The sequence below is a fragment of the Phasianus colchicus genome, chromosome Z (genome assembly GCF_987193195.1).
Source record: "Phasianus colchicus chromosome Z, bPhaCol1.hap1.1, whole genome shotgun sequence".
In the NCBI taxonomy this organism is placed as follows: domain Eukaryota; kingdom Metazoa; phylum Chordata; class Aves; order Galliformes; family Phasianidae; genus Phasianus; species Phasianus colchicus.
The window spans coordinates 84,031,044-84,058,513 of record NC_143476.1 but is presented as its reverse complement, the minus strand read 5'-3'; the positions used below and the strand labels follow the sequence as shown (position 1 = coordinate 84,058,513).

The 27,470-nt window shown below is 51.0% G+C and overlaps 2 protein-coding genes across 4 annotated transcripts in view; one reads left to right on the top strand and one right to left on the bottom strand.

The window, feature by feature from the left end:
• The window catches only part of DNAI1 (dynein axonemal intermediate chain 1), a 137,606-nt gene extending 113,562 nt beyond the window's left edge, over window positions 1-24,044 (top strand). For all 3 annotated transcript variants that reach the window (XM_031609284.2, XM_090131376.1, XM_090131375.1), the window contains one exon: window positions 23,835-24,044. In XM_031609284.2, the coding sequence (XP_031465144.2) occupies window positions 23,835-23,960 (126 nt within the window). In that variant the 3' untranslated portion in view covers window positions 23,961-24,044. The remainder of the gene's footprint in view (window positions 1-23,834) is intronic.
• A 526-nt stretch (window positions 24,045-24,570) lies between these two features.
• ENHO (energy homeostasis associated) lies at window positions 24,571-26,391 on the bottom strand. The gene is made up of 2 exons (XM_031609294.2): window positions 26,251-26,391; window positions 24,571-26,050 (listed from the first exon to the last, which is right to left on the bottom strand). Exon 2 carries the CDS (start codon window positions 25,821-25,823, stop codon window positions 25,638-25,640), a length of 186 nt encoding a protein of 61 aa, XP_031465154.1. The 5' UTR covers window positions 25,824-26,050; window positions 26,251-26,391; the 3' UTR covers window positions 24,571-25,637.
• Window positions 26,392-27,470: the final 1,079 nt, after the last annotated feature.

Here is a 27,470-nt window from a genome sequence, read left to right as displayed (position 1 = left end):
CTTCCATGCTCCATCACCCTTACCATGAAAAAGTTCTTGTGCACGTTTGTGCAGAACTTTCTGTGCTTTGGTTTGTGGCTGTTTCCCCTTGTCCTATCGCCATGCATCGCTGCAAGGAGTCTGGCCTTGTCCCTTTGCTTCCCACACCTTAGATACTTATAGACATTGATCAGATTCCCTCTCAGTCCTCTTTTCTCAAGGCTGAACAGACTCAGTTCACTCAGACTTTCCTCGTAAGAGAGGCACTCCAGGCCCTTTGTCATCTTTGTGGCCCACCACTCAACTCTTTCCAGGAGATCCCCATCTTTTTTGCACCAGGGAGCCCAGAACTGGACACAATACTCCAGGTGAGGCCTCACTCACCTTTTTAATGCACCTCAGGGTGCCATTGGCCAAATCCCTGCAGAGCCCTATGGCGAAACCTACCTGAAACCCAGAAGGAACCAGAGATGGTGTTCCTGGGGGTTGTGGCCTTCACATCAGCTCCAGCACCTGTTAACTCAGCTGCCTTGTTTGTGTCCGCTGGCTCCTTCAGAGATGGAAGAGCTCAGTGTGTCAATGGGGCACGACAGCTACGAGCTCATCCACATCTCACAGCCTCTCTGTTTCGATGTCACAGGGGTTTGCCTGTGAAGCATCTCTGCCAGCATCCCACACATCTGGGATAGCAGCTTTTGACAGGTATGACTAGCAGACTAATCACCCTTTCTGGAGAGAGCTCTTAATAGCCACATGTCATTCCTAACCCTCTTTCTTTCCCTAAAAATAGACACGGTGCTGTCTGCTCCACGTGCTGTGCACTGCTTGGCTGCTGCTGGGCTTCCAGGATAGAGCTCACTGGGAGACACTGGGCTAACTTCATCCCAGTGGGATTTCAGCAGCTCTGAATGTATTCTGGTTTGCCTGATAGTTAATAGTGCGATGGGTTATTGGAAATGGGGAGAGTCAGGACTCTTGGGTTCTCATCAGGCTTTAGTTCATTCCTTTGTTCACATCCTTGAGATGTAAGGGGAGGCTCAAGAGCTCAAAAAATAATTTCCTGGCTTGATATGCGGCTTAATTAGCTGATGTTTGTAAAACGCTTCGGGATCTTTAAGAAGTGTTATTTAATAGTCCAAGTTTTGCTGTCAGCAGCAATATCACAGCCCTGTTTGTGAGCACTTGGCAGAAAAAGCCAACAGGGGAACTTTTTGAAAGCACTCAGGTAGCATTTTTAGAAGTGACTTTCACCAAGACAACAGAGAGTCTAACAGCTTCAAAAACGCCTGAAACTCCCTGTGAGCTTTGGCCTCCTAAATCCTTTAGTGGCACACAGGAACAATTACCCTTGGTGTTGAGAGAAAGCCAGGGACAGGGACTCTGCCACCTACCAGGCTGTGCTGAGGACACATCTGTGCACACACTGGGCACAGAGTCTTGTGCCAAGCAGAGCAAGCATCCTACATCCTCCCTCCATTAATCTGGGGCCTGGAGCCCTCCCCACAAGCTGAGATCTCTGGGGCAGGGACTTCTTCATGTCTTAAGATAGCAAGCTGTATTTTCCTGGGTTGTGAGCCTGGTAGAGGCTTTCTGTTCTATCTCTTCTCTTCTAAGGACTCTTTTGTCCTTAGATCATATGAGGCTTGGGGAACATACTAAGTATTGGGGAACTGCTAAGTATCAGCTCCAAGAGCCTGGCGAGCATGGAAGTTGGGGAGGAAAATGACTGAGCACAAACCTTGTGGGAAGAGCAACCACAAGGCAGAGAGAGGAGCTAGCAATCATCACTGCAAAATTGAAGTTTGCATTCAAACTGCCACCAGCATGGCCCTGCACTGTACATGCCAAGCAACCATCTCCCTAAGCATCCATCCCTGCTTAGGCAGAAGGTTGTGACAACAGATATACTGCTGCCCAAGCACAGAATGTTGGTGAAACTGGTTTGGATCCTTCTGCTGAGAGCTCAGAGGTGGGGCAGAAGTGCTTGCAGCATTTTAAGATGCAGCACCAGGAATAAGTGGCTCTCTGCTGTCATCCAGTCCACTTTCGGACTCTAAGTGCTCCTTAGATATTACAGCAGTCGTTAGGCAAGAGTTGTTTAACTAATAAAATATAGTTCCTAATTTATAACGACCTTGGTGGTTGAGTTCACCCAAGGGAAGCATTGCTGGCAGAGCTGTTTAATTAGTAAGCCTTTCGGGTTTCATTCCTGAAAAGAAATTAAAGCATTTTGTCATCACAGCCAGAAGAATGTAGCTGCTTGTGGGCTTAGGTTTGTTTTTAAAAAACACTGCTGAAATAGCCTAATACAACCCATATGTCCAAAGGCAAACAGAAGAGAATCAAAAAAACAGAAAGTGTTTTCAGAAATGTTGGGAGAGCATGGCAGAGTGGGAGAAGAGAAGAAAGCAAATCAAAGAAAGGATGTAAAACAGCATTTGCTGAGGCTAATGAAATTTCTTGGACAGTGCCCAGGCTTACAGCTAGGGAGGCAGCCAGCCTCTTGGTCTGGTGCTTCTCTTGGATATTTATGCCGGATTATCTAGGATGATTATTTAAACCTCTGTACTTGCGGGCTCATGTGCGAGTCCAATGCTGGCTGCAGTGATGCTGCTTCTGGTCGCTGCAGGGGGTGTTGCAGCATCTGCTGGGGATGAACCCGACCAGCACAGGGAGAGGAACCTGTACTCCCTCCTTCTGACCCAGGATCTGCAACCCATCTGCTTGTGGGGCTAGCTTGTGTTTTCAGAAGCCTCAGATTAGATGCACTCTCCAAGGTCATGTCAATGCTGGAATAGTGATTGGTGTAGCTCTGAAGAAAGCACATTTTGTCTCCAAAGTTAATATTTCAAGCTCTGAAGTGTTATCATTCCATTTTAGAAAAAAACACTCACCTTTCTTTTCCAAATGTTTCAAGAGTTTAGTACTTAGTGGTGCTATTCCCAGTCCTGCTGTTTTCATGCAAATGCTGCTTTGTCATTGAGATTCACACAGTCACTTCTGTGCAGCTTGAGCGATGGCAGGATTTCCTCGTGTCTCTTCAGGGCTGGCTAATTGCGCAGTGACCCAAAAGCACTGAGCACAAGCAGTGCTGGAGGAATTCGGCACCGAGGGCTGCTGTGCCTTGCCTGCATCAGGGCTGTTGCCTTTGGATGCAGCTTGGCCCCCTGATAAGGAGGCACATGCAAATAAGCTTGAATCTCATAAAAACTGACCTGCAGCTTGATGGCTTTTCTTCCTCTGAGGTTTGTCAAAGCTTTTTGGTTTCCTTTCAGTCCTCCCCTTGTTATTTGGGCTGCTTGCAGATAGCTGCTCTCTGCACTGCTAGGGGAGCAGGTGAGCGCTGCGGGGTGGATCCAGGGACTTGTGAAACACTACGTCTGCCCTTTCACAGCTCTCTCTTTGCCTGCATAGTTCATTTAAGGACAGATGATTTAGGCTGTGATGCACAACATCCCAGCAGTGAGCAAGCACTAGTTTGCTTTAACTCTGGAGTTCACTGCCCTAAAACCTTCATTTTTTGGTGGCTCAGGGTGCTGCAGGGGTGTCCCAGTTCTATGAACACGTAGGTGCCACAACCATGAGCTACACGTGCACTGTTCCTGCGTGTTGCTGCCAAGAAGAGAGTCGGGGCTCTCCTTTAAGTCACTATCTTGGATTAGGAGAATTCTTGGTGACCAACCATAAGCAGCACCTGCCCATTGAGGTTCATACTTTATATGGTATCTGGGCAGAGCAGTTTGCAGATGATGTTTGGAGGGCAGCAGCAAGTGATGTGCTTTCCCAGAGGCCTCACTGCACTTTCTGCACTCACCTGGGCTGGAACAGGTCTTCAACCTGCAGAGGAGAGGTCTTGGCTTTTTCTCAGCTCTTTCCCTGCTGGGGTATGAGAGCTCAGGCTGTCTCTTCTCCCAGAACTAACTCTGCAGATGAAATCCAAATTATCTCAGTTAGAACAACTATAAACCCTACAGACCTCAGGAGAACACTGCTGTGAGGTACCTTAGTTACAGTGGTCATGCTTTCCCCTCTGCCTAAATAGCCAGTGTCTGGCTTATTAAAGCAGCATGCAAACCCAGTCTGCTGGGTCCTAAGTATCTGTACTTTCCTGCTTTTCATCCTTCCATCCAGGCTGGGCTCACACAAACTGTTGCTGCAGAGAGAAAGGCAACAGCCTGATCTCTGCATGGGTGGAACTTCAGACACGGGCTCTGATCCAGAAGAAAGGCTGACAGAATACAGGGCAGAAGGATGAGATGGAAGGGTGGCTATGCTCCAGTATTGACCTTGGTGATGGAAACCACCCAGCGGTGGAGGCCCTTATGAACGGGCCAGGGGCACATCTAGAAGGAGGGGCTGCTCTGAGCCTGCCTTGGAGCAGGATGGCTGAGACAGCCATAGTGCTGGCCCTAGCACACACTGAGGCCAGCAAGAGGCCATGTGTGCAGCTTGCCAGTGCGTGTGCAGCATTGCTTATGTCCTCTGGCCATTTTGCTATGCAGAACTGTGACTCACAATTGTAAATTCACATCTACTGAGGAATATTGACATGAGCTGGCAAAAGCACACTTCCCTGCCCCTTTCTCCCTGCTCCTTCCTCTACGCTTCCTTCACTGCCTGGAGAAACACATCGGTATGGAGAGCTCCACAGCCTCCCAGGATCCTTCTCCACTATCACAGAATCACAGAATGGGCAGGGTTGGAAGGGACCTCAAGGATCATGAATCTCCAACCCCCGCTGCCACATGCTATCCACTATCCACCACTGGAATAGCTCCTGTTTTGGGATTGCAAGCCCAAGATAATATCATGAGGCTGTGCAGCAGTGGAGAGCTGTTTCAGCAGTTTCTCACCCTTCTTGACCAGAATTTGAAGCCTTTGGATATCTGTCTGGACATCCTGGGCATATTCACTATGCACAGGAGAGTGGGTAGATCTGTAGCACGAATCAAGATGTCTCATTGTGTCACACTACAGATACAAAGAGTTCTGGATTCTGGGCAAAGTTGTGGCAGCCTTAGACAACAGCCATCAGGAGACTTAAAGGGCTTGACTCTTCTTTCATTAAACCGTTTTTTTTTTAATAATCAGTGAAACAACTGTTGGCTTGCATTGGAGTATGTGAAAGGAGAAAAGAGCTCCGTGTAACTGTGGGATTGGTGAAACCCAAGGTCAAAGAATCGAAGGTTTTCTTCTTTTTATTGTTCCTGGCCACGTGGCTCCAATCTTGATTTTGTTGTGTAATGCCACTTTCTTTGACCTCTCCCTTTGGCAGTTGGTGGAGAGACATCATCACATTTACAGGTTATTTTAAGCTAAAGTCAATTCTCAGCGGTCTGGATGAAGTGTGTTTGGTATGTGAAATAGTAACATTGTCAATTGGAGCAAGAAAAGGTCCCGATTTAGGAAAATTCAATAGTACTTATAAATTATTTCTAAAGAGCAAGCTTTATCCTATGAGATGCTGAGGTTGCTGTCTGGGGGAAACTGCACATGGGCTGGGACTGGTTTTGACTTACTTTTCCTCTTTGAAGATCTGCATAACAAAAGGTTGGCCTGCATTTGAAAGTGGTGCAAGGCTGCTCCTTGCATTGCTAGGGATTTGGAGAGACTCTGAGGAAGGATTAGTTTTTGTGACCAATAATAATCCAATCTCTGAGCTAATGTCCCTCTCCTGAAATAAATCTGGTGCCTTTCCATTGAATTTGCTATTTTTTTGGGTAGCCAGGAGTAACTGAAATCTGGACTGGGACAAGTAAGATGGTTTTGGTGGTGCCTTTTTTTCACTCCTTTCTTTGCATTTCTCCACGCTGGCATGGTTATGATGCCAAAAGAATTGCTTTGTGTGAAGGCTTTGCATCCACTTCCTCATGGACAGATGGTGTCTATGCTTTGGCGTCCTCCTGGCAGCCTGGGCATCACTCCTCTGCTGTCAGAGGAACCCATCACTTCCTGCCCTGGGAAACGCCTAATGCATGAGAATAAGGAGTCCTGATTTACATCCTCAGAAAGCTTTCATTTTGAGATTGCCTGAGTGTGTCTGTTCAGCTTCCACAGCTCCTTCCACAGCTCCTCTGAGCCGAAGTTCTCTGCTTTCTCCCACACCTCACAGAGATCTGTTTGGCGCAGAGAAGTGGGCACAGCTCAGCGCGATGGCAGGAGAGGCACTTCCCAGCCCCTCAGGCAGCTTGGCTTGCCTCTCTTCCCTGTTTCTTTCTTTAGCTACCCTCTGTGTGTTCCTTTCTGTGCACATGATTTAAATCCTTTCCAGAAAACAGGGAGATCCTTAGAAACCACCACTTCTTTAGGTGAATGACAGCCCCAGCACAAAGGCAGAGTGAGCTGACACCAGCCAAAGCCCCGTGGGAACAGGCTGCTCTCAAAGCATGCCCTTGGCAGCACCAGTGAAGGAAGCTGTTTGGGATGCTGCCTGCTTTTCCATGCTCAGCCACCACGGATCTGCTTCTCCACAGCCCCTCTTCTCCATATGCCCCTCCTGAGTGCTTTGGGAATACATCTGACACACTCATGCCTCAGCAGAGGAGCTGATGTTGGGCTGTGTTGGTGGAGAACCGTGTCCCACCAAGGCCCAGCACCTTCTGAGGCCTCCCATCCACCTGCATTGTCCATCACTGGAAGAAAGCTGGATGAAGGGACAGGACTCACTCAGCAGGGATGACAAATGGGGCCCGGGTCTTCATGGCCTGGCCCAGTTGTGGTTTTTTTGCATTGCTCCACTGACCTGAGCAGTGCCACAAGCAAGTGCAGAGCTCACAGAAAATGGGTTTTTACTGTTCTTCGAGCTTTTTTTGCTTGTGATGTTGCGTATCTTATTCCTGTGCACTGTCACTCCTTGGAGAGCCTTTGGCATCTGCTGCAGCAACAAAGTCAGGAAATTTAACATGGCCTGGAGTGGGAAGGATTGTGGCTACAAGGGCCACAGGAACAGCCTGAGATGTGGCATATCCCAGTAACTCCTCCCAGGCTGCTGCCAGAGGCTGACGCAGTGTTCCCCAAACAGCCAGCCTGGGCTGAAAAGTGCTGAAGCTGCCAAGGGAGACAGAGAGGGCAAGTGTGCCTATAAGGCTGTAAAACACATCCCAAACACACGGCTGCAAAATGTCCCTTGCTTGCAGACTTTGCCTGCTTGACTCTGGATGCAGAGATTTATAGAGCCCTCTGCCCCTGCTGAACCTCCGTGTTGCCGTGCTGAGCTGATCAGCCTGTGCTGCTCCCAGCCCATGCCAAGCACACTCGTGCCATCCACCAGCCTCCTCTGAAAGAAAAGAAAAAGAGACACCTGCGCCAGCAGGCTGGCCAAATAATGGTCCTTGCTCAAATTAATTTGATGGGCTCAATGGGGAATTGTTTAAATGAGAGAAAGGAAGGAATTGCAGATGAATAAAACGTTTCGCTGTTCATGGTGATGGAGCTGACGCAAGAGGATTATTTTTATCCCATGGCAAAAAGGAAGAGAAGAGCCTTCCTTGCAAAGTCGAGGAGAAGAGGGGCTGCATGGCAGTGCTGCTGGCTGCAGGAGTGGCAATCACAGCAGCTCAAAAGCTTTCCCAGAGGGAAGCTGCTACCCTTAGATTCACTGGCTATTTCTGTGATGCAGGATGCCTAATGCCGACTGTGCGGGGCCATCTGAAGGCAAAGTCCCCCTGTTGTCCCCTACTCCTGCATCTTGATGGGGAGATGACTCTGATTCCACAGCTTCCAATCTAGGGAACTCTGAGCTCCTCACCCCCATCCTGGTCAGCACAGATCTTTCGTAGCTGTGGTATTCCTTAAGTCCTTGGGCTGAAATCCCTGGTTTTTTTTACACCCCAGTCTGGATCCCATTAGCCATGGAATCCCATGACCTTGCTGCATGGTTTAAATTCTCATTCTACCTTCCTGGACACCTGCAGCCTTCCCATCTGTCCCAGTGTCCAAGCTCAGTAGGAGCGCTGGCTCCAGTAGCCCCAGTAGCTGTAGACCACGTGTGTTACACACAACACAGCCCTCTGTGCTGGCAGCTCTGGGTACAGCCATTAGGACAGGTTTTGCCAATTTTAGCCCATCTTACCTACATCTTATGCTTTACCTGAAGATCAGCGTATCACAGTAGGTGGTGGCCTCTCCTAAAGTTGAGACAAATGTCATCTGTCCTGTACACAGGATCTATTATATTGTTGCAGAATTAAATCAGACTGTGACTTATATGGTACAAATCCTTGTTAGCTGCAGTGCATCTCCTTGCAGGTAGTTACAAACAGATTGTTGACTTGTTCCACACGTCTCCTGGAAAGCGAGGATAAGCTGATGGGTTTGAGATTTTTAGCATAGTTACCACATTTGCCATTTTCAGCTTTTCAATCCTTTGATATTCCCCAAGACAAGTGTTTTGGATGAAGCCTGCTAGGTCAAGACAGAGTGGAGACAGCTGCCTCTCCAATGAGCTGTGGCTGTTTGTCCAGGATGGTCTAACACTGTCAGTAAGCCAACGCCTGTGGGCAGGCAGAGATAACAGCCTTTATTAGACAAACATACGTGAGAAGAAAAGACAAGTGCGTGTGCCCTACAGCTTGTGCTTCATTTTCTAGATATTAGTTCAGCTAATAAAAGGCATTGCCTCTCTGCCAGCCTGTGCTGAGTGCATTCCAGCCTGTGCCTTGCAAGAGCTGAAGTCTCAGCACTTGTTGCTGATATTGCTGTGATATTCCAAAGATCAGAATCTGCAGGAAAGGGGAAGTCTCAGGAGCACAGCAGGAGCACTGGTGCAAGCACTGCTTGGTCTCCGCTTCTTTATGCACCTGCCTCCTCCGTCTTCCTGGTGATGATGTTGAGTTGGTGTCAAAAGTCAGGAACCAAAACTAAAATGACCTGAAACTGAGTGTGTGACTGCAGCTGAGACTGGTCTCCCACTCTGATTTGCTTGGAAGGACCCGCTAAGCCAGGGTAAGGAGCTCAAAGATGCCATTTATCTGGCCTGGGCAAACCACAGAGCAGCCAGTGGGAGTGCAGGATGTTAATAATTTAGTTTCTTCCAAGTCATTAAAAAAAAAAGCACCGGGGTTTGCTGCACAGTTAGTGTTTGTAATAGAACAGAACCAGGGAGTAAAAGGCACTTGGGTTTCAATTGCAACTGCTTGTTCAAGGAGAAAAGCTGTGCTATGAAAGCACGGCATCCCTGATGCCCTCCTGCAGCCCAGGGGCTGGGAAATGAGGGAGAAGGGAATTTATGCTGGAACTGGAGGAGCAAAAAGAGGATTGAAGGTTGTAGAGGAAAGCGTGAACTCCCAACATGATGCTGAACCACAGAGCCAGACACGGCCTGGCTGCCTCTCAGGGGGTAATTCAGAGCAGGAATGAAACCGCTCCCTGCGAGCAGCAGTAGTAAATCCATCGCTGGCTGAAGCGTGCATCTCTGGGTTTGACACTTCAGTGGAGGTGATGAAAAATGCAAACTAAGTCTGGGAGGAACAACAAGGTTGATCCGAGGTCTGGAAAACATAATTTCATGGAGCTCTTCTGGGCTCTGCAAATAAATTAAGCAATGACTTGATCTCAGCCTAAAAGCACCTGCAAATGGAAGGGATTTGCAACAGTGGAAGGCTCTTTAAATTAGCAGAAAAGAGATATAACAGGATTTCGCAGCTGACTGCAGCTAAACATTTTCAAACAAGGACAAGAGCCTGCACATTTAGAGCAGCATGTCTGCATCCCCCAAACTCCTTCACATCAAAGCTCCCTGTTGTGTTTTAGCCCCAAGAGAAGTCATTGGTGTGATGAGTTTACTGACTGTTGCTGTGTGGATTGCAAAGGTTCTGTGACTTCTATTAAATCTGCTTCTGCCTTTGGTCTTCATGAAGTGATCTGGGATTGATGGATAGCATTACAGAGAAAGATTTGCAGCTTTTATAAAGAGAAGTTCACAGCTTGGAACAGCCCAGGTTGCTTTATATGAAGAGATTTACAGGCTCCTAGACTCTTCATTTCTCTTGATTCTGGCTTATTTACTAGCTCATGTGTTAGAAAATCAAACTGTAAGCACTCAGAGATAACAAGGTGTTACTGTAACAGCGAGCACAGGTCTGTCAAGGACGAGACACATTAAATCAGTGTTATCCCCTGTCTGCCATTGAAATAAGCCTAGTGGGAAAAGATATACTTGCCCCACAAGCATGGCGAGCACATAATCTCCCATCTTAGTTTATTTCAGGCTGGAGCTTTCCCAGTTGTCACTAAGCACAGGGAAGTTGTCCTGACCTCCTGGTCCCTGGGGTGTAATCTCTCGAAGACATGGTGTTCTCCTGGGTCCTCTGTCCATCTGCTCTCCATGGGCATTCTCCACTGCTTCGTGGTTGTCGCTGAAGACCTCCTTCCTTCCTCTTTTCATTCTTCCCCGACAGCAGTCTTCAAATTGGTACATCTGCCTCCAGCCTCGGGATACCCTGGGAAGAGAGGTCTGGGCAGTCTGTCCCTTGATACAGTGTGCCAGCATTCCCCAGGGGCTGGAATTGCCCTATGAAGGGCAGGATTGCTCCAGTCCTGACAAGGTTCAGGTCAGAACCTGTTTCATTTTGTGGCTGTTGTGTCTCATTTTCCTGCTGTTCACTCCTGTGAAGATCTGTTCTCTGTGTCCTTGCTACCCCCTTCCTGGGTGCAGGCAGGCTCCTGTTAGGTCCCCAAAGCCCTCCCTGCTCTGGGCTAAACCATCTCAGCTCCAGTAGTGCCTCCTCAGGCTCTCTAGCCCCAAGCCGTTTTGGTAGTCTCTGCTGGGCTCAATTTGGTTTACTGCCATCTCATTTCAGGCAAACTACCTTCTACTTTCCTTCCCTTAGGTGAAACTGGAATTCTCCTATCCATTAACTGAAAATTAAGATTTTTAAAATCTTTTTTTTTCATCACCAGGGGCAGCGAACAGAAGTACTGAGCCAGCATAGCCATCGTCTCCTCATCTTACCTCTTTTCTCCCTAGAAAGCTCCTTTTCTTTTTTTTTTCCAGTAACTGTGTATGTGACAGCAGATAGCCCTAGGGACAGGAGGTGAGAAGGTTCAGCCTCTTTTAGCTTCCACCTCACAAATCTTCTTTCATTAACTACTCTCACCTTGTGTTTCTTAATTAGCACATACTGCCATTGAGCAGCCTGCTTGCATTAGATCCTTCCGAAGAAAATCTACTTAAGCTTTATCCACCATAGGACACAGTATACTGAACATTAGTAGACTGGCCACTGGTCTTACTCCATAGCACTGTATAGGAGTTGAGTGTGATTAACACCCTTGGACCCTATGGCTTTCTTGGGCTTTACGTGTCTCTCCTGAAGGAGCCTTCTCACGTAGTTGGGTTATTGCTTTTGTTCCGACTTTTGATGCTCATCCAGATGACAAGTGCATGGCTCAGCTAAGCCAGGGGGTTGTGAGTGTTATCCCTGGAGTGGAGTGAATAAAAGGCTGAAAAATCACACCAAAGAATTGTTGTCAGGGGTTTGCTCTCAGTCTGGGATGATATCTCAGAACAGATTTGTCTTGGAGGCTTGTTTATTGACCTCACCAGCGTTTCAACCTTTCCATTCACACCATGGATGGTCCAGAAGAGAGCGGAGTTAAAAGATTTGCAGGCACAGCAAGGATCATAACGATTTTGAAAGACTTTGGGTCAGATGTCTGTGTGACATTGTGACATTGGGGAGGTGGACTGAAGGTGGTGAATTCTGCAGAGACCTGCACAAGGTACGAAGACCATCTGCCAGCTGTGCAGATTCGCCTTCAGTGCAGAGCTTGGAATGAGTTCCTGCAGTCCAAGGACCCAGAATTGCATTAAGCAGTCCAACTTGATGAGCAAACCCATGTCTATCCTTGAGGCTGGCATAGTTTCACACATTGGCTGTGCTTATGTCCTGTGTCACAGGACAGGACCAGCCATAGCAACTTGTTGCAGACTCCATCATGGTGTTATTTCAGTGGTGAGAAGTTCAGCTTGAGCTGCACTCACTGCATTAGCACTCAAGCCCCAGATGGTCACATAGGAAACAGTGCATTTGTCTGCAGTTATATCAGGGGATGCTGGAATAAATCAGCTCTGTTACAGGTTTTCTGCTGCTCTCGCTGGATTTCTGGCTGTCTGGCTCATTTACAGATGATTGCTGTGGGAGTTAAATTACAAGCAATAACCATTCAAAACGATCCAGGCTTCTTAAGGATTTTATGGGCTAGGGGAGGACAGTATTTCCCCAGTTACCTTCTTTTCACCTTCAGAGCAATTGCAGCTCTCACTTAGGGATTTTATGCATCTTTATGGCAAATAGGGTGTTAATGAAGGTGTAATTACTGGAATTAAATTTGGATTTAATTTTTGGAACACAAATGGCTATTTTCTTTCTTTTGTTTCCTGCTTGATTGCCAGCTGTGAAAACATATTTCAGACTTGTTCTTCATGCAGAGTTACTTGGACAGTGCAGGGCATGCTGTAAAGCAATCAGCTCAGTCCCTGCAGGGCTCTGCTTTGTCCAGCTCTCGAATGATTCTGAGTACACCCCAGAGTGAGTGCCTGGAGAAGGCACCATGTGTCCTTGGCATCTGTGGTGTGTATATCTCACAGCTTTTACACACAGGATCCGCATAGTTAACTTTTTTGTCAGAGAAACAGTAGGATATAGGAGGCTACTACAATTTTATTCCTACAAAGCAATTGTTCTCACCATTCTCTAGGCCAGGTTAGGCTCAGCACCGATGGCAAAAGATAACTTTGGTTACCACCTTAGAGCATTTTGAGACATCACCAGGTTCTTGTTCAAGCTTTCTGACTTCTACCCAGACCTGCAGACTGACAACATGCCTGGGTTTCAGGAAGCTCTTCACACCTGGACAATATCAGGAGGATTGGTGCTTTGACTTAGCTCAGAACAGAAACAGAAGAACCTGGGAAGAAGTGACCCCTCATGAAATGCTGATCTGACCATGCAGGGGGAATCTGCAGCCAGAACCAGTTCCTGGATGTGGCATGACCTCTGCCTTCTCCACCAAGGAGGCATCCCCACGAAGAGCAGCATTGCCCCAGCCATTTCCCTCTGTTCCAGCTACAGTGGCACAAGTTGTGGGGCAAGGATCAGGCCATCCTTGCCCATATGTTATGGTTTTCATCCTGAGTAAGGTAACAGGTTTTGTAGTGCTGTTGTTCTTTTAATGTAGCTTGTCTGTCCACTATGCATTAGGTGTGTGCATCAGTTTCATTTAAACTCTGCTAGTAGTCCTCAGATTTGTCAATTAGTTGTCAAACACCTGCTGCTGCCAGCTGCTAGTTGCTGGCTGACCTTCTGCCATCAGTGGTGCTGGTGAGACTAAGTGGACCATAGAGATTACCCTGGGAGATGCTCGCCTTAAGGTCCTTAATGACTTCCACATCATTTTCTGTGCAGTCTGCTTTTATTTTTACAGAATCATAGAATGGATTGGAATAGATTGGAAGAGACCTTAAAGCCTATCCGGTCTCAGCCTCCTGCAATGGGCTGGTTGCCCCCCACCAGCTCAGGCTGCCCAGGTCCTCATCCAACCTAGCATTATGCACCTGCAGAGGTGGAGCACCCACAGCTGCTCTGTGCCAGCACCTCACTGCCCTCATAGGAAAGTATTCTTCCATGTATCTAACCTAAATCTCCCATAATTTACTTTAAAGCCATTCCTTGTGTAAAAATTCTGTCCTCTCCTGCCTGTAAGCTCCCTTCAAATACTGGCCTTCTGGGCTGCAGGTGTACCCTCCCAGATCACATCCAGCTTTTAGTCAATAAGAACTCTCAAATCCTTCTCTGCAGAGTTGCTCTCAGTTAAGATCTTCTCCCAGTCTACAGACATGTCTGGGATTGCCCTGATCCAAGTGCAATAGCCTGTACTTAGTCTTGCTGAAACACATTTGGTTCATGTAGGCCCAATTTTCAAGCTCGTTCAGGTCCCTTTGGATGGCTTCTCTTCTATTTTGTCCTCCACACCAGTCAGCTTGCTGTCATCCACAAACTTGCTGAGGATGCGCTCTTTCCCACTGTCTGTGTTGCTGACAAAGATGTTCAAGAGTACTGGTCCCAAGGTGAAGCCCTGGAGGACGCTGCTCGTGTCTAGCCTCCACCTGGACACAGAGCCATCATTGACCACAACCATCTGGCTGTGACCATCCAACCAATTCCTTACCCACCAAATAGTCTGCCTTTCAAATCCATACCTCCCCCATTTAGCGATAAGGATGTGCTGTGGAAGCATGTCAGAGACCTTACAAAAGTCCAGGTAGATGACATTGGTTGCCTTCCTTTGTCCACTCGTGCTGTCATTCTGTCACAGAACGCCATCAGACTGCTCAGGTATGATTTGCCTGTGGTGAAGCCATTGCTGGCTGTCTTTGACCACCTCCTCATCTTGCATGTGCTTTAACATGCCTTGCAGGATGATCTGCTCCATGATCTTGGGATTGGGGAGAGCAAACTTTAAGCTGTTCAATGGACTGTTGGCCGAGATCCCCTGGGATGCTCTCTTTAAAAACAAAAATGCTGAAGAGAGCTGGTTACTCTTCAAGGATGCCTTCCTAAGAGCGCAAGAACTCTCTGTCCCACTGAACAAGAAAGCGGGCAGAGGAGGGAGGATGCCAGCGTGGCTCAGTAAGGACCTGCTGAGAGAGCTGAGGGCAAAGAGAGGTGTGTACAAACTCTGGAAACAAGGGCATGCCACCTGGGAAGAATACAGGGATGTTGTCCGGACTTGCAGATGTGGGATCAGGAAAGCCAAGGCGCAGGTGGAACTGAACTTGGCGAGGGACGTGAAAAACAACAGGAAGACTTTCTATAGGTACATTAGCCAGAAGAGACGGGCCAAAGCGAGTGTACCTCCTTTGGTAAACGTAAAAGGAGAACTGGTTTCAACGGACGAAGAGAAGGCCGAGGTACTGAATGAGTTCTTTGCCTCGGTCTTCACTGGCAGCCAGGACTCCAGTACTCCTTCCGTCCCTGAGCCCTGCATCCCTACACCTCTGGGTGGGGACTGGGGTGGTAAATCCCCCCCTGCTGTGAGGACAGAGCAGGTCCGAGACCGCCTCATGAGACTGAATGTGTACAAGTCTATGGGGCCGGATGGTATGCATCCCAGGGTTCTGAAGGAGCTGGCTGAGGTGGTTGCCGAGCCGCTCTCCATCATATTTGAGAAGTCGTGGCTGTCTGGTGTGGTCCCGGATGACTGGAGGAAGGGTCACGTCACTCCCATTTACAAGAAAGGGAGCAAGGAGGACCCTGGGAACTACAGGCTGGTGAGTCTCACCTCTGTGCCTGGGAAGATCATGGAACAGATCATCCTGGATGACATGCTTGATCACATGAGGAAAGGGCGTGTGATCCGTGACAGCCAGCACAGCTTCACCAGAGGAAGGTCATGCTTGACCAATCTGGTGGCCTTTTATGATGGAGTGACGGCATCGGTGGACAAGGGAAAGGCGACCGATGTCATTTACCTGGACTTGAGCAAGGCCTTTGACATGGTCCCCCACCACATCCTTCTCTCCAAACTGGAGGGATGTGGATTTGATGGGTGGACCACTCGATGGATAAGAAACTGGTTGAAAGGCCGCAGACAGAGGGTGATCATCAATGGCTCTATGTCCAGGTGGAGGCTGGTAACGAGCGGCGTCCCCCAGGGATCTGTCTTGGGACCGGTGCTCTTTAACATCTTTATCAATGACATTGACGACGGAATTGAGTGCACCCTCAGCAAGTTTGCTGACGACACCAAGCTGAGTGGTGTGGTTGACACAGTTGAAGGACGGGATGCCATTCAGAGGGACCTCGAGAGGCTAGAAAGGTGGGCCCGGGTGAACCTGATGAGGTTCAACACTGCAAAGTGCAGAGTTTTGCACTTGGGCCGGAGGAATCCCAGGCATCCCTACAGACTGGAAGGAGCAGTCCTTGAGAGCAGCCCTGTGGAGAAGGACCTGGGGGTCTTGGTAGACGAAAAACTTAACATGAGCCAGCAGTGTGCCCTTGCGGCTCGGAAGGCAAATGGGATCCTGGGCTCCATCAGAAGAGGGGTGGCCAGCAGGGACAGAGAGGTGATTGTTCCCCTCTACTCTGCTCTTGTGAGGCCCCATCTGGAATACTGCGTCCAGGTCTGGAGCCCCCAGTACAAGAAAGACAGGGAGCTGTTGGAGAGGGTCCAGAGGAGGGCCACAAAGATGATCAGGGGACTGGAGCACCTCCCCTATGAGGACAGGCTGAGGGAGCTGGGCTTGTTCAGCCTGGAGAAAAGAAGGCTGCGGGGTGACCTCATTGCAGCCTTTCAGTACCTAAAGGGAGCCTACAAAGAGGAGGGGAATCAACTCTTTGAAAGGGTGAGTGACAGCAGGACAAGGGGAAATGGTTTTAAGCTGAGGGAAGGGAGATTTAGGTTGGATGTCAGGGGGAAATTCTTTACGGAGAGAGTGGTGAGGTGCTGGAACAGGCTGCCCAGGGAGGTTGTGGATGCCCCGTCCCTGGAGGTGTTCAAAGCCAGATTGGATGGGGCCCTGGGCAGTCTGGTCTAGCATTAGGTGGAATGGTGGTGGCCCTGCATGTGGCAGGGGGGTTGGAGATTCATGATCCTTGAGGTCCCTTCCAACCCTGGCAATTCTGTGATTCTGTGATTCTGTGATTCTGTGATCTTCCCCAGTTCTTCCTTTATCCCCTTCTTAGAAATAGGAAAAGGCAACATTCTGATGCATAGAAGCTCCACTGGTTTAGCAGATAGACTGAAATCATCTATGGCAATGAAGGAATTGTGTTTGGTACAACAGAGAACACAACAGTGAACATATGAAATTAATTCAGGTGCAGCATCCTGGTCAGCAACCCAAAGCAACGTACTCCAGGGAATGTGCTTTAGCAGCGGGTTGGACTAAATGATCTCCAGGGGCCCCATCCCACCCCTATGGTTCTGTGATTCTGTGATGTCCTGTTCCTTCCTTGATTATGCATTAGCATCAGGGAGATTGATTACTGCTTGCATTTCTCATCTGATTCTGTTATAAATAAAATGGCATTATACGCATGAAGCAATTAGATCTTAATAATGCTTTTCTAAACAGGATGTCAGGGATCTTAGTAGAAAGGGTTGGGATACAGTTGAATCAGCATTTTAAGACTGGATTGTCATTAAAACTGCTGCCAGCTGCCTGGACAGCTTACACAAACACAGGATCCAGCTCTGCTTTTCAGTCAGAGTGCCCCTCAATGTGCTCAGGCGTGCTGGCCGGCAGTGGTGAGCATCCTGCAGCAAGCAGCACTGTGCCAAACCTATCTTCAGGAGAGAGCTGACACCAAGGCTTCTGAATAGGAGCTCTGAGAGCAGGTTACAGCTGTGCCTCGTCCGCCTTGTGGCAGGAAGGGACTTCTTAGCCTCTGTCACAGAGCCAGGTCCTAGGGAAGAGCAGCAGCTTTCATGACTGTTTTCCATGCTTGTCCTGTGTCCAGCTTCTTGCTGACCAATGTGAAGCTGTGATCTTCATACTGCAGCATAACTCAGTGCCAGTAGAGCTTTGCCTGACTTCCTGCATAGTCCAGAGTATGAGTGTGTTTGTGTGGCATCTCTGCCAGGCTATTTCCTCTGCAGAAGGCAAGGGAAACCCGTGCAAGATATTTCATTTGTGGCAAACGGGAGACACGGTCTGAAGTAAACAGGATGCACTTCAGTGAGAATGGAAGCAAAATAGGAGGGAAGGGGAAGGAAAATGGAAATAATCGACCAGGGAGGTTTGTAGGAAAGGATCCCAGACAGTTGCCAGCAGTTGCTCTGCTGTAGCAGAAGGGATATGCTGGGGAGAACAGGAAGGAGAGAAGGAAAACCCCCTGCTCAGGCACGCTGTGCCAGCACCCTAAAGTCTAGGTCGAGTGCTGCACAAGCATCTGTCAGAAGCAATTTAAAAGCAGCCACTCTCACCATGGACCAGGGTGGATGAGCGGGCACTGGAGGGCTTCTGCTCGTCCTGCCCCAAGGGTGCTGTGATTTATCTGGAAGGGACTCACAGGGATGTGTGGTTGGAGTGACAAAATTGTCTGCACAGCTCAAATACCTACTGCTTTTTCTGGAGCGTCCCTGAGTTCAAGTGCAGCCATGGAGAGAGGGGAAGTGTGCTGTGGGGTGATGTTATATTTCAGATTGAGCTCTTTCAATACCACAGTATCAATCATAATGCAACTTTCATGTCATTGGCACTTAATATCACTTAATGAGTGGCAGCTGGGAATGAAAATATTTATTTTCATGTCTATTTATAGCAAAACTCACTTTCCAGTGTATTTGTGTTTATCCATAGTGAAGTGTATTCACACACTAGTACGTTACATCAGTAGCAAACAAGAATGTAGCCTGGAGAAGAGAAGGCTCCAGAGAGACCTCATTGTGTCCTTCCACTACTTGAAGAGAGCTTACAAGGAGGAGGGAGACACGCTTTTTACAGAGCAAAAGAACGAGGGGGAATGGCTTTTAACTAGAAGAGAGGAGCTGTATATTAGATGTATGGAAGAATAGTTTTCCTGTGAAGGTGGTGAGGTGCTGGCACTGCTGCCCAGAGATGTGGTGCCCTATCCCTGCAGGTGCTCAAGGCCGGGTTGGATGGGGCCCTGGGCAGCCCCTGGCAGGGGCTGGGGCTGAGGGGGCTTTGAGGTCCCTTCCAACCCAAAACATTCTGTGATTCTATGAGTTCACGACTCCGTGCAAACATTTCCATGAGTTGTTTGAAAAATCTGATGTGACAAATGTTTTAAAGAGAATGCAGTGTTAAAGAGCAAAAGAGCAGCTGGACTTTCATAGAGCAGGTAGAATGCAATGGCAGGAGATATGTATTAACAGGTAGCAGTCAGAGTAAGAAATATTCAGGAAAAAAAATGCATTACTTCTCTTTAGAATATACTGTTAATACAACTGCAGGTGACCTCGTGGTTTTATCCTCTGTGAGATTACAGCATTATCAAGGTATTTCTAGAATTGCATATCCACATCCACATTTATTTTGTTTTATTGAAATCTAATCCATAATGGCTTACTGAACTGTTGTACAAAGACACTAAAGTAAAACTGAAATAAGAAAAAGAGATGCTGAGTGATAAAGAAGTGCTGCAAGGTGACTGACAGTGCAAACTGACATCTGACATCAAGGTTTGTGGCTTAGGACTGCAGGATTGATGCTCCCTGCAGGGTATCTCCCTGCTCTGGGCAAAGGGTGGACTGATGTTGGAGCCCACTAGAGATGGGTCTGGCTGATCGAGTACAGCTACAGTCCAGGGTGCCTCCTGCCTGTGATCTGCCTGGACAGTCCTGACTAAAACCCAGTTTGAGCTCCTTCCTCCCTGTCTCGAGCTGCGTTTGAGAGATCCCATAGCTAACACATCAGGCACTGATACCCACCAGCCCTTCTGTCTGATGGCATTACGGCACAGGCTCTGGGTAGCAGGGCTTACACTGAGTGTCATTTAGGGCTCATTAAAGTAATCAATCCCACCCAGAAGAGACTGATGGTCTTGCAAATAGTTGGAATCCAGTAGGGCTGGACCTAGATCTGAGGGTGGAGGGGGATACTCTGCCAAAGGAGAGGGCCTCCATTGCCTCTGCCCCGTCCCAATGGTGATTTGCACCACCAGGACTTCTGTCCTGTGGAGACTAAAACTTTTTTATGGCTCAAAACAAGGTAATTACCCTGCACACCAACCTCGCAAGAATTTTTCTCGGTGCTTGGTGTCAAGTCTGTGAACTAGTATGACTGAAAATCATTTCCATGAGCCTTGTGAGGAGGTTATCTTAGCATCAGGCTGCTTTCTTTAAGGTAGCTGTTGTCAACTCTCTCCATGACCAAGGGCAGTGATGCCTGAGGAGCTGGTCTCCATCACACAGTGCTCAGAACTGTGGCTGAACTGTCTCTGTGGTTGACAAGCCCAGTGTGTCCTCCTGTAGAGGCAAAGCACCTGTTGCTGATGCTCATTCACTGCAGCACCAGTGCAGGGCAGAGTTAAGGTGATGTGCTTAGCTGCCCTGTATCAGTTACCCATGTCTCTGGGTAACTTTTAAGTGTAGCCTTAAATTTAAAGATCTTATTTTGCTGATACTTGAGCTGAGGCTCATGAAACCACATCCCTGTTGTAAACCCCTAAATGACAGATATGGTAAAGGCAGCAGAGAGACTGTTTAAAAAAATGTCTTTTGTGGTTTCCTGGACTGGCAGTGCCTGGTTCAGAGGAGCTCTGGGGGCCCTGCCTGTGCTCAGCTTTAGCTCTCCAAAGTTTGGCACAGCAGCTAAATGTGGACTTCTTGTGGCTATATTTAGGTGCCTAAATTAGTGGTGTGTCAGAGAGGTTGCTTATGGCTCTGAGAGAGCATTCAGCATGGCTAAAAGGCCAAACTCTTCTTTCTCTACTCAAACAGCAGGGCCTGGCACAGATCCTTCCTTACTCCACAGGTGTACATGGTCTTTGTATATGCCTTGGGATGCTCCCAGCCCCTCGGAGGTCTGACCCAACACTGCGTGAACACAGCTAAGCCTTGCTCCTGCACCATCCTTGGTAGATGGCACAGTGGATCTTGAGCTAGGCAATTGCTCACATCATGATGTCTTTGCTGGTTCCAGTAGATTCACTGTCAGCTTCCAGTGTCACCTGTGGCCATCAGACCTGGATCCCCAACTGTGTCCTGATACAGCCTTTTACAGATGCTGTCTCTGAGTCAAATATGTGAGCTGCAGAAAGGAGAGGGGCTTGCCCTGAGCAAGCCAGGTTTTAGCTGAAACTGGCAGGATGAGCATCTTCGTTGTGGGAAGCAAAAAGCCCCGAGATCCTGCATGGCTGCTGACGTCTGAATGACCCAGCCATCCCCTGGGCTTTGCTGCCAGTTTCATTCCCCACAAGTAGAACATTTCCTGCGTCATTTATTTCCAAACAGTAGCAAAATAAGCCTAAATCCTTATCTCTAGTCAGTCAGCTAATCCTTCTGAGGGCTAGGAGCAATGCTGTCAAATCTGGCTGCAAGTGTGGCTTGAGGCTCTCTGTGACTGCAAAGTGCCTTGCTGCCTCACGTAGATGGCACCTCGAGAGCCCCAAGTGGTCCTGCCACAGTGTAGTGTGATCTCTACCTTACATCACAGCATCAGATAGCAATGGGACTATAGTGGAGAAGATTTTGGACACTTGGGATGTGCAGATCCTATCATAACCTTGCAGTGCATATTAGGTTGCTGGACCAGAGAGCTTTGTTCAGAAAGGAGTTTGGTTTTCTTTGTCTTCCCAACAGAAAGGTTCCAGAGAAATCTATTTGCTTTCATGTATTGAATTTCTCCCATCCTGTTGCTGGCATGTTTTGCCTATGGAGGAGCCATCACCCTGGAGGTGTCACCTCGACCTGTCTCTGAGCAGGGCAGAAGGAGCAAGGGAAGGTCTGCTCCAGAAGCCAAGTACCTCTGAAGGCCTGGCAGACCATATGCCTTTCCACTGAGGGTAATAAAGCTGGGGGCTTTGCTCAGCCCCATTTGTGGCTTCTTGAAGCACCTCAGCCCTTTCTTATTCTGTAAGTATTTGCATGCCTTTTGCATGGCAGTCATAGAATCACAGAACCATTAAGGTTGGAAAAGACCACTCAGATCATCTAGTCCAATCCCAACGCCCCCTACTATGCCTGCTAACTGTGTCTCTCAGAGCCACATTTCCACATTACTTGAACACTTCCAGGGATGGTGACTCCACCACCCTGCTGGGCAGCCTGTGCCAATGGTCCTGGGTCAACGGGATGCTGTGTCCAGACATCCCACTCTGTTGGGAATGGCAGGAACTGGAAGCACCACCTTGGCCAGCCTTCAGCAGGGACAGGTCCCCTCTGCTCCTGGGGAAGCTGTAAGGAATTTTCCACTGATGTTTGTGCCAGCATGGTTAACTTTCTTGCTACTTTAAAACACAAATATGTTTTGCTTTGTTAAAGCGAAACCTTACAGCAGATGTTTTATGATTATTCCACCAATGGGAAAAAAAAAAAAAAAAAGATGTTGAGAAGTGCCAGCATCATGAGTTTTATGGGAGAGTTTTATTAACTTGGCAGTTTATTGTTCAGCAAGGGAATGAGGGCATCAGCCAAAGCACAATGTCTCCAGTGTATATGACTCCCAAATCCTGGATGCAGAGCTCAGCTTGTGCCAGCACGGGGGGTGCTGAGACTCAGGGCAATGGGGCTGGGGTCTTCAAACAGCTGGTGCTGGTCCTAGTCCTGATCTTTGTTCTCAGCCCTATGTCTCCACCTCAGTCATCTTCCACACTCTGCATGGTCTCACCTCCCTGCAGAGAACCATGCAGGGTGCTGCAGCAATTGTGCCCACACTGCCCCGTGTCTCAGTTTCCCACTCTGGGGAGCCAGAGGAGAGCCTGAGTGTAGAGTGAAGTGAGTGTAGGGCAATGTAGGGGCTTGGCCCCTCCAGTCTACAGCCATGCACAGCAGTAGAGTCATTCCTAACACATTCCTATTGCTGTTTCCTCCAAGAGCATTTTGCTCTCTTGCTGGGAAGCATTAACAATAAAACTGATGCAAATGATGCTGTGAGCAGCTCCAGTACCCGTCTGATGAGCTCCTTGGGGACAGACCTCCCGTGTAAGTTTAGCTCTACATCTGTTGGCTCCATGGGGGGGATGCTCTGCCCCAGCTCCCCATGAGCCCATGGGGATGCCTTGCAGGCAGGGAGCAGACAGTAGACGGACCCCATGAGTTCATTGCCATCCGTCACGGGTGATGAGTTGCAGTTGCATGGGTGGTGATGCTTCTCCAAGCCTAGGGATGCTGCTAACAGCTTTGAGAGCTGCTGCTCCTTGGGGCACAGGGGAGTGAATGCCATGAAACCTGCAGGAGGCCAGCCTGGATCAACCGCCCCGGCAAGAGCGTGTGATGGGAAACCTCTTTCTGGTCCAGTGCCCCAAAAAGGACTTTGCAAAGAGGTGTCAGACAGGGACCCCACTGGTGTTCAGGATAGCAGCAGGGTGACAGGGACATCCCAGCTTCTTCCTTTTCCAGCAGAGCAAAGCCTTCTTCTCCCATCCTGAGGGCCCATGCGTGGTGCTGTGTGCTATGCAGGGTGCCAAAGGGAGGGTTCTGCACGCTGTCACACAGCAAAGCAGCTTTTCTGCAGAAATAGCTAAGTCCTGAAATACCCCGAGCAGCTGTGTTTATCCGAACGCTCCTGCTTAGAGAGATGCTCAGCTGTGACGTGGGCCATTAGCACAAACATCGTTCTGAGTGCCCGGAGCACAGCCAGGAAGGGCGTTGCTCAGTTTGCAGAGTTAATGCAAACCAGCCCTGTCCCAAGATGCGATCTGTGAGCTGGGGAAATGAAAACCATGCAGCCTCGTCCTAGCTGAGGAGGGGATCTTTCCTAAGCAGGGTGAGCAGAGAGCAAGCAGCCTCCTTGCTCATGTGCTGGATTCTGCTCCCTCGGCCATTGCAGAGCATCCCCACGCAGTGCTGCCAGGAGCAGGCACAGGGCTTTGTGCTCACAGTCCAGGCTGGTGATGTCCCCATGGCTCTGCCATGGTTCAGGGACCCGTGCCACCTCTCTAGCACCGTGTTTACCCATGTTTCCTGCTTCCTGGGGTGCTCACAGTCACGCTGGGCACAAATGAACTTCCCCTAACATCAAAAGCAAGGATGAGGTCAGAGCCCCAGAGCAGTGTTGAGCCATGGGGATATGACAGCAGATGCTGCTTTGGAGGAACACAGCAAAGTAAATGCTGAGCTACACAGCTCCCACCACTTCAGGCTCAAAAGGTAGGGACAGGCAGGCACACCCCACACAACTTAGCTCACCATCCTTCTCTGCTGACATCTCAGCTTTGTTCTCCCCGCAGGAGAAGAAGGGCCAGGAGGTGAAGAAGGGCCCGGAGGTGGAGATCGCCAAGCTGGACAAGCTGCTGATCCTGGTGCGGGAGCCAGATGGCAGGGCCCAGGGGCAGGAGGACAAAGCCCCGCTTTGACCAGCAGCTGCTTAGCATGCTCTGCCCTCTCATAGTGCAAGTGCTTCGCCCCCGTGCCTGGGTGAATAAAGAGAGGCACTGAAAGTGCTGTGGCGTTTGTGCCTTCCTGGTTCTGCCATGACCAGTGCCCAAGGAGCAACATATGGGTCATTTACACATGGGACCCCACTGTTTCAGGGCTTTGTAGCACAGAGGTCAGCTGCTGTGTGGCTGTGGTGAAAGCAGGAGCCACGGTGGCCTTGCTATGTGCTGATGAGCAGTGATACACTGCCATTGTCTCGTGTGCAGCCAGGAATAGGGACTTGCTGTACCCCCTCTTGGCGTGGCTGCAGGTGTACTCCATGCCCACGTACATCCCCTGCACGTGCCATGTGCTCTGTACGGATGGAAACCACAGTACCACCAGCACCAGGGCTGTACATTGCTGCCTGCCTCAGCAGGTGAGCATCTGGCTGGGCTTCTCACCCAGCATTCTGAGGCTCAGAGGGACCCAACACAGTGCCCACAGAATTGAGGGACAGCCCCAGAGTACCACGCAGTGCATGGACAGGAGATGAGGCATCCCCCCATGTCCTCATGTGCAGGACAGAGCTCAGAGACACCTCCTGGGTCCTACAATCTGTTTATTGATCTAAAAAAAACCAAACCAAAACAAAAAAAAACACAACTGCAAAGGGACATGTTAGCTATACCTGATGTGGAAAGGAGCCAGTCCTGGCAGAAGGACCCCAGCCCACATCCCTCCCAGCACAGCCCCTCCCTCCTTATTGCAGCATACCAGGCACCCCAAGGCCTCACTCTGGCTATTGCTTGGCTCTAGCATGGGCAGGGCAGAACCCCAACAAACCCACAAGCAGAACAGGGGGGATGCTGACCGCATCCCTTGCTGCACAGCCACTGTGGCACCAGAGAGAGGTCCAGGCTGCACCCACGTCCCCGGGTACTGAGGCTGGAAGACCCTTCAGTGTCGCTGCACCAGGCACACGAACTGACCCCACAGCTTTGAAATATCCCCATCTTTCTGTGGGCTCAGGTGGGCAGCAGTGAGACACGGGGAGGTGCCAGCGATCCCCACCCAACACAGCACACACACAGGTGCCCATCACGGTAGCAAAAGGGACAGCAACAGACAGAAGGATGCAGCAGCAGTCTCTGCCCATGAGCTGCCCCTGGATGCAGGCAAGCTCAGGGAGGACAGGGTGTGAGTAGACCCTAACGGACAGATCCAGGACAAACAGACAGACTGAGTGGCCCTCTGCACCCTGGCGACTCTCAGACTAAACCCTGGGCAGGTGGATGCTGAGTGCCCCCTGCTCTCCACACCCCGCAGCCACCCTGGTCGCTGTGGTGCTGCAGGTGTCCACCGGGCAGGTGCCACCCCGCAGCCGCCTCCCGTAGGGGACGGGCCCTGTGCTGGCCCCGCTCAGCTCCGTGGCACAGCGGGGTGCTGCCGGCCGCCTTTCCACGTGCCACTGTCCCCGAGGGAAAGGCAGAGCGCGTCCCCTTAGCCGGGCTGTCCCCATGACAGGTGACACCGAGGGCGGTGCACGTCCCCAGCCGCCGTCTCTCCATCACCGCGGCCATCCAGACAGCGGGACCGCGGGGCAGAAGGGCTCCGCTCGGTGTCACTGTCCCTACGCACAACTCCGCGTCCCCTCCACCCCCATCGCCGCGCGCTCAGGGCTGCAGGAGGTACTTCTCCTCGTTCCTCGCTTCGTCCGCGTCGGACGCCGGGCTCTTCTTGGGGCACGACGGGGTCCTGCAGGCCTTGCAAAGGATGTGGAAGAGGATGAGGATGAGCAGAGCGATGATGCAGTTAAAAGAGATGGCAACGACCGCTCCGGTGGAGAGAGCCGCCCCCATCGCCGCCGCCCCGCGGGACGAAGCGGAGCCCCCGGCTCGGGACGCGGCCTCCGCCCGATGGCATTGGCGGGGGACGGAGGGGACGGCGGCGGTGCTGGCGGCGGGCGGCGGGACGGCGTCACCCCGGCGCGGCCCGGACAGCGCCGGTGCGGCCTCGGAGGCGCGGGAGCGTCGGAGCGGCCCCTCCGGCGGCGCTGCGGCGACGCGGGGTCTCCTCTGCCGTGCACCTGGAGGGGAGAAAGGACCGTCACCGCCGGCACGAGGGGACGGCGCGGAGCACGAGGCGGGCAGCGCCGCCTCCTCCGCACATCCCCAGCCCCGAGGGGACTCCGCGGGACGGAGCCCGCGACCTCCCGGCGAGGCGCGCACCTTCCCATCCCGCGCCCGCAACAAGTCCCGTCCCAGCTCGTCCCAGTCCCGCAGTTACCTGCTGCCGCCGCGGCCGCTCCGCCCAGGGAGCCGCCGCTCGGAGCCGCGTCCGTTCCTCGGTGTCCCGGCGCGGAGTGGCTCCCGGTCCCGGTGCTCGGCGCCGGTCCGCCGCCGCCGCCGTCTCCCGCCGCTCCGGGGGGGGCGGGGCGGGGCCTGCAGACGCCCCGCCCACAATCGCTGGTGGCGGCCCCGCCTCTCCGCGCCGCGCAGCCATTGGACGAGCGCTCTGCGCTGGCCCCGCCCCTCGGCGAGCTCTGCCGGGGCTGCGCTGCTGCTGCTGCTGCTGCTGCGCCCGGTGCGGTGCGGTGCGGTGCGGTGCGGTGCGGGCGCAGACGCCGGGTGGTACGTTCGCTGCCCGGACTGCTGTGCGCACACGTATGTGCATGGACGCTGGCACACCACAGCCCGGCACACCACAGCCCCTTATCTGCACTGTAGCAGGGGTGAGAATGAAGCAGCTGTATGGCCTTGCTGGAGACACGCGCGGAGTGCCCCTGGGAGGGGTGCGCAGCCCCGTGCGCAGAGGCACCACGTCCTGTGCACAGTGCAGACAACGAGGCGTGGGGTGGCCCGGCCCTGCAGCCGTGCTCGGTCTCCGTGCAGCCTCGGTTCGAGCCCCAGAGCTACCCGTGGCTGCCGGCCGAAAGAGTGGGTGCTGAGACTGAGGGACACCCGTGTGGCACGTGTGGCTATGGGTAAAGGACACCCACGTGGCACACGCTGCACCGCTGCTGGAGGCCCCCGGGATCGGAGCACAGCTGAGGTGAGGAAGGGAGTCTGAAAGGGCTGAGCATCCCGGCGCCTACACGTGCTCCAAAAAGCCACCTCTGGGCCACAAGCCGCAAATGCGGGGCTGCGTTGTCGCCCACGAGGGACCAGTGTGGCCGTGTACAGTGCAAAGCATCAGGGGAAGTCTGAGCAGTCCCGACGACTCGTGTTCTGTACCGAGCAGCTCAGCACGGCTTGGTCACATCAGGAAGAAGGCAGCAGGGTATGGATGCAGATCCGCAAGGCAGCTGGGGACCTCTCCTGGCTGCCAGCAGCACACCTAGCTCTGTTGGCTCTGCTGTCCACCCGTTGGCTGGGCTTCGCTTGGGGAGATGCTCCGTGGCCCATGGATAGAGCCCAGTGTGCAGCTGCATCCACCTGGGAGCGATTTTTGTACTGCAAGAAATATAAAATCATTCTGCAGCTCTGCCTGGGAGCTGAGGGGAGTGC

Coding starts and splice junctions, on each gene's coding strand:
- ENHO (XM_031609294.2), bottom strand. CDS start 25,823: ATGGGGGCGGCTCTCTCCACCGGAGCGGTCGTTGCCATCTCTTTTAAC.